This window comes from Mesitornis unicolor, unplaced genomic scaffold, assembly GCF_000695765.1.
Source record: "Mesitornis unicolor isolate BGI_N332 unplaced genomic scaffold, ASM69576v1 C13630273, whole genome shotgun sequence".
Taxonomy (NCBI): Eukaryota; Metazoa; Chordata; class Aves; order Mesitornithiformes; family Mesitornithidae; genus Mesitornis; species Mesitornis unicolor.
Genome location: NW_010223339.1, coordinates 1 through 6,585, shown reverse-complemented (window position 1 = coordinate 6,585; position 6,585 = coordinate 1). Strand labels below are relative to the sequence as shown.

General features: G+C 46.3%; 1 protein-coding gene and 1 long non-coding RNA gene across 2 annotated transcripts; one reads left to right on the top strand and one right to left on the bottom strand.

Moving 5' to 3' along the window:
* The first annotated feature begins 211 nt into the window (after positions 1–211).
* ROMO1 (reactive oxygen species modulator 1) lies at positions 212–2,161 on the top strand. Its single transcript, XM_010193303.1, has 2 exons — positions 212–344; positions 1,971–2,161. Exons 1-2 carry the CDS (start codon positions 214–216, stop codon positions 2,077–2,079), a joined length of 240 nt encoding a protein of 79 aa, XP_010191605.1. The 5' UTR covers positions 212–213; the 3' UTR covers positions 2,080–2,161.
* Positions 2,162–4,205: 2,044 nt separating this feature from the next.
* Positions 4,206–5,373, bottom strand: LOC104547554. Its single transcript, XR_728194.1, has 2 exons — positions 5,292–5,373; positions 4,206–5,206 (listed from the first exon to the last, which is right to left on the bottom strand). It is a non-coding gene; the product is annotated as an uncharacterized LOC104547554 (long non-coding RNA).
* Positions 5,374–6,585: the final 1,212 nt, after the last annotated feature.

Genomic DNA, 6,585 nt, shown 5'->3' with positions numbered 1-6,585 from the left:
CGAGACGGGGCCGTCACCAGGGCACGGGCCTTCCCTCCCTGCCTTTTCCTACTTGACAGGCGAGGATACGAGTGTGAATGGCTACAGAGCTTCTAGCACTACACCTGTGAGAGGCTCTGAAACGGGGCCCTGCCCTCCGCCTCAGTGCGGTTATAGAAGCAGATGACAATCCTGTGGTAAATGCGTGTGGTTTCTTGTGCTTTTTTTTCCTAGATGCCTGTGACAGTGGGCCCATACGGGCAATCGCAGCCCAGCTGCTTTGACAGAGTAAAGATGGGTTTCATGATGGGCTTTGCAGTGGGCATGGCTGCAGGAGCACTGTTTGGCACATTTTCCTGCCTCAGGTACGCCAAGGAAACGGCTTCTGTGAGCAGGTCATGACCCAGCAGTAGCCAGAGCTGCTGTGGGACTGGGAGGGCTGATGTGGGTCTGGTCCTGTGTCATCACATGGGTGAACCTTGGCCAGTGGCTCTGAATTAGCCACAGTTCGAGAGCCTGGAGAGCCTGCTGTCAGCACTGGCCTCGTGTGGGAAAGTCTGGGGATAGTGAGGCATCGCCTCTGGCTCAGCTGTGTACCAGGAGGTTGCAGTTTCGCAGACCTTTTCCTGCTGCCCATAAGGGAGGTTGTGTTGGAAAGCTCAGGCTGTGGAAGATCAGCCCCAGGAGCAGCTGGATGAGTTGTCTGTGCAGATACACGTGCAACCTTCTCCTAGCCCTAAAGCTTCCTGATGTTCACTGCAAGCTCTTGGGTGTCTTCATTGGCTGCTTTGGGTGTCCCTCCCCCTGCACAGAGGTAGTCACCATACTGACCCTGGGTCTGAATTTCAAGAGTGTAGGCAGAGCTGTGGCTGGCACAGGCACAGTACCCTTGTGAATCAGAGAGACACAACATCCCACCTTCACCCGGCACGCTGGCACAGAAACAACGCTCACTGCTCAGAGGTGCAGCTCGTGGACTGGTTTTGGCACGTCACCCGTGAAAAGGAATTACTGAAATAAGCACTGCATATGTTGCAGAACTCCTTCTGCTTGAGGTTTTTGAATCTGCGATTAAACATGAGCAATGATTTGGTAGTGAGAAAAGAAAGAAAAGGCACAATGTCTGATCTAGTAGAGTTTAAAACATTTTCTCATCTCAGATCTTGGAGGGTAAGTGGTACAATGCTAGCAAAAAATACAGATTTAAGGTATCTAGAAGCAGCAGTGACGTAGGTTCTGTTGTACTTGAATAACACTGCTATGTTACTTCTGCTGTACCATTTTTAAGGGATAATCTCCATGTTTTAAAAATCAAGTGCATGAAATTCCTTAGACCCTACAGTCACTGCAGTGCTTAAAAGCCAAACATTACAAGAACTTACTGAGAAGGAACAAATATTTTTGCTTTGGTCTGACCACAGGTGAAGGGGAGCTGAAGAACAGAAATGCCTCTGAACACTTTGAGGCCTTTCAAGTTTCTCTGATATTAAAAATACAGCGTCAGTGGTAAATACGAAGTTTGTTTACAACATGGTTTTGTTGGTGATATTAAAAATAATGCCACTGCAGCCAGGCAGGATGGTAACACAACAGCTCAGACCCTTTTTATTCTGTGGCAAGTCAGATACTGGGACAGCACAATTTTTTCCCCCAGATAAAGGGTATTTCAGGCACTAGCAGGTAAAGCTGTTCCTGTTAGTGGTCTGACGGAAGGGTACAGCACCACCAGGAAAAAATAACTGTCGGCCATTGTCGAGGGTTGCTCAAGTGCCCCAAAGAATACGGCTCTGTATTTGTTTGCAGTAGCTCAGGTGCATGGCACCGTGGCCTGTCCTTGCGGAGGCATCACTTTAAACTTAGGCTGAATAGGAGGTCTTTGATTTGGATGCTCAGGCAACCATAGCTGGTTGTATCAAATGTAACAGACATGCAGCGGAAAAACCTGTTGGGCTTCAGTTTTTATATAATTCCTGTGTTTTTCTTTATCTCAGGATTGGCATGAGAGGACGAGAGCTGATGGGTGGAGTTGGCAAAACGATGATGCAGAGTGGTGGAACGTTTGGGACGTTCATGGCTATTGGTATGGGGATCCGCTGCTAACTTGGAGCTCGGGTTTTGTCCCAGAGTGCCCCCATCCAGCCATTCCTCCTCTGTACAGTAATAAAATCTTTAGATACCTGGAGTCAAGAGCTCTTCATGAAGTGGTGAAGCACCGTAATCCTTGCTCTGCTGATTGTAAACATGCTTTTTACCACATTTCTACTTCCCTCCCATCTCTGACTCCCGTGACAATTCATAGTCCACGTACTACGTTAAGGTTACTATTCCACAGGCCCAAGTACAGCGCACACATCTCTCCCTTTGGTGCTTGAGCAGCTCGTGTTCCCAGTGTGTTGATGCAGAGCCACAGCATTTGCACAGTCCCAAGCCTAGGAGAGTTGCTCTGTGGCCAATTCCAGTCAAATACCAGATTTTCCTCTTCTTACAGAAACAGGTGGGTTGAAGCTGTCCCCATTTCTGAGTTCAGGTAATATGGGGCAAGCACCCTCACAGGGAGCATGAGGGATCCCAGAAGGACTCAGGCAGGTCCTTCTGCCACTAAGGGCAGCCTGCCACAGGTCAGGCACCTTCTTCTAGCCAGCCCGGCAGCATGAGGGAAAAGGAAGCAGCCAGAAACTGTATAAAACAGGCACTGGTACTGCCACGATACTAGAGCTGGAAATCATTAAATTCCTGGAAAAAAGAAAAGAGCTCCCATCACGTGACAGCTACAGCTATTTTGTACAAGTCACAAGGATGACTTTGACACAAGGCACAGGAGATTTCAGGCCTTGAGCAATGCCCTTCCTAAAGCTCTGGCTGTGCTGTGAGTCCCTGCACCATCAGCCTAAGATGGCACCGTTTGCGCTGTGCTGTCACAGCTCAGCAGGGCGCAGCAATCGTACACCCTCGGGTGCAGCCTTTTGGAGACGGGAAGGACAGAAGCTAGGGCTGCATTGACTCCAGCGGAGGAACTCACAGTGGCTTTTTTCATGCTCTCAGCAAGGGAAGGGAGCTGCACTACCAGAAAGAGAGTCTGTTCCTAGAATCTGCTTTCATGGGTCTATGAGGTGCTCACTGCTTCCCACAGGGAGCAGGGCACTGCTCCGTGCCATTCACCAGCCACTGTAGCACTGCTGGCAGCAGAACTATGAAATGCTTAGCTTTGTGCTGCCATCTGTCAAATAAGCCTTTTGAAACAAGGCTCCTATTCACTCCTTTATTTCTGTTCAAGGACAGAAAGAGACAGGTCAGCAGCAGAACAAGCACCTGCGCAGCCTTTACCAAGTGTTGTTTCCCCAGATTTTAAGGGGGAAAACAAATCTGTCACTTAAAGCCTGCTTTGTCTGCTGTCACACAGCTTGGAGAGAGAAACCATGCCAACAAGAACCAAGTCAAGCAACACAGCTTCACTGAACAGCCCAAATTTTACTCCAGGTAGCAGTGGCACCTAAAAAAAAAGGTTGAGCAAACCCAGAAAACAGCTCTGCCTGGTTTTCCCCAGCTGTCTCATGTTCCCAAGACCCTTCCTGTAGTGCACCCCTGGCCCCCACCTACCTCAAAAAGCCACAAAGTGGCCTCTGTGCCACTTTCACTCGCCCAGGCCCAGTTCCTCTGCCACTCCCCACCTCTCACCCAGCTGCAGCTCAGCCTACAGCTCCACCCACCCCACAGGGCAGCACCAGCAACTGGAGACCAGGTCACCACCCTCACACCATCTCAGAGCAGAGGCACCATCCCTGCCCAGCCCATTCTCGCCTACTTGGTGGGATGCGCTCCCTGCACCTCTGTCAAACACAGCATTTATCAGCATGTGGTTACAAGTGACAGGAAGGTGGGAAATGGGCACAAAGAGGGCCATCCACTTGGGCTGGCTTACTTACAGAAACAGGAATGTAAGTTACAAGCCTTACAAGCCACTGTAAGTTACTTCCTCATCCCCATGATTCACAGCCATTTTTGAGAGGTGGGGGAAGGTCTCTGGAATGAATCTGCAGAAAGGGCAAGAGCCTCAACAGCCATGGCTGCAGCACCCAGAGGGTTCAAAGCAGCAGGAACCAGCTCCTGCGTTTCTCCTGAAGGAACGGTGTTCCAAACATGGACCGTGTTTTGTCTGTCACTCACTGCCAGCCTTCAGCACACACTGCTTAAGTTACATTAGGAGAGCAGAGAAATAAAGCTTCGTAAAGGCCTTTTTAAGAGAATTTTATTTGAGTGGTTCTTACAAAGATTGTTGCAATATGAAAGTCTTTGATAGAAATATCAAGCTGTCTTGTCAAACACACTGAAGTAACCCAAAAATATATTTCAGAGCTCACAGAGCTTAAAAAGAGCAAAGATTATATGCAACCAGAACAAAACATGTTTCTGTATTTCCTACCAATTTTCAGACTTGTCTGAAACCTTTCAAGTGTGCCACACTGTAGACATACAAACTTATCTGGAAATGCAGAGATCGTTTTGTTTGGAAACTTAAACACACCTCACACAGTATTTACAAAGAAACTTTTACAGATACATTAATCAAAAGTTACCATCAAGAAGTAAAACCCTTCAATCCTTCTATTCTTACCAGTTATTCAGCACAAAGCAAGCTTAGTGGCTGGCTGGAGTCAGCTTTCAGTAGCGTTTCGAGTTTTCCATTTATACAAAACACTAAATTTGTCCCTTCATAAAGCCTCTCTCTGATATCAACCTTCAGCAGATCACCTGCATTTAGTGAAATGTAAAATGTAATTGCTGCGTTAAAAGAAAGGCTTGTGAAACATTAAAAATGTCATTGTGTCCCATCTGCCTTTTACAGAGAACTTGTTTTCTATGAGCTACTTCTCAGTTCCTACAGATCACCTTAGTAAATGTACAAGAATTACAAGGCAGAACAAGAAGTCAACAGCTTTGTATACAGTGGAAATGCTAGTCAGGGAGAATGAACACACTGCATTTCTGCTTACTTCATTTTATTTTTAAAGGTAGCAGGAAGTGTACACAAAATGACATTAAATCCTTTCCTTAAGTTTTATCTAAATAAAAGATAACTCAATCTTCCTCCAAAAAATAACTATGTACAAAACTGACTAAATCCATCTTCATCGTCGAACAGGAACCAGTAGTTGGGTTGCAGTCATAGAGTCTGGGAAGAGGCTATGGTACGTTGGAAGAGGTACATATGCTGCTGTAATCATTTTACCTAATCAGAGAAGTTAAAAAGCAGTATCAGTATTTGGTAATTTCTGTAACTGATGAATCAATGTTTCTACACGAAATCCACTCACCTGCAAACCACCTCCCATGCAATGCATTTACAGCTGCAATGGCAGCAGCAATCGAAGGGCATTTGACATACACATTGCCCTGCAATACAGAAGCATTACAGTCCATGAGAGGTTTGAAAAGCATCCCACAGCACCCGCTCTTGAGACCCTGCCTCAGCGTGGATGGCAGAGGCATCAACCAATAACACAGAATGAGCATGAGAAAGCGGCACAGCAGATGGTTTTTTCCTGACACGTTACTATCCTGAAACAGTTCTTTTAACACAAAACTTTTCTAAATAGGACTTTGCAAAACAGACAAAATGTGAGCCTGATCTGAAATCAACAAGTAATGGCTTTCTTACTTGCTCACAACCCTTCAAAGGTATTGTTTAACGCCTCCTGACTACAAATCTCCTGTGAAATAGAAGTGCATAAGCGTTTGCCTCTACTGCAGGCCGGCCATCAAGTTCTATAAATCACCAGCTTTAACCACAAATTCTTGACTCAATATGCAAATTCACAATCTGGCTTTTCAAGGTATTAAATACTCCCTGTATCCCCAGGCAGGAAGGATGTCCAGCACTTGGAGCAGACTGCAACTAGAACTTCTCCTAGGTACACGTCAGCATCTGTCTTTACGTGAATGAGGACTAAGACAAAGGGGGAAAACAGACCACAGCAAGGCAAGAAGCAGCCCAGGACTGTATCTAACATGAAGGACAGACTAAGCGTCTAACTTTGCCAGATATCTGAAGTTTTCTTTCTGCAAATTAAGTGCTAACGCAGCCTAATCCAGAGTACTGAAAGATTCACATTCACAACTGCAAGACACTCACAGGAACAGATCTGTGTTTCTTCTGGCTGCCTGCTCAAAAACAGAATACTACCAGTAGTTCTGGAACCAGATCAGATTCTAGCTGAAACAGATTTTACAGGAAATTAATATTTTAAGAAGCAGAATCCAGACTTCCCTTTAGCCACCTTTGCAAGCCTGTACCAACTCTTCCCACCATGATCTAACACCCTTCCTTCTCAGGGAGAACTTGAGACCAGGGGTTGTTTATGGCACTAAGCAATTAACACACAAGGTTTTATTCTCAGCTTCCCTGCACGGGCATCCAAGCTGCTTAAGCCTTGGAATGAGATACAGCAACGTAAAGCTTTAGTCTTCCCTAACACACCACAACGTAGACTGGTGAAGTATACGAGACAACACATGCAGTTGGGACTGCAAACTTTTCACCCCTAACAAATCACATGTTCATCAACACAATCACATCAACACCGAGTTGGGAGGGAGTGTTGATCTGCC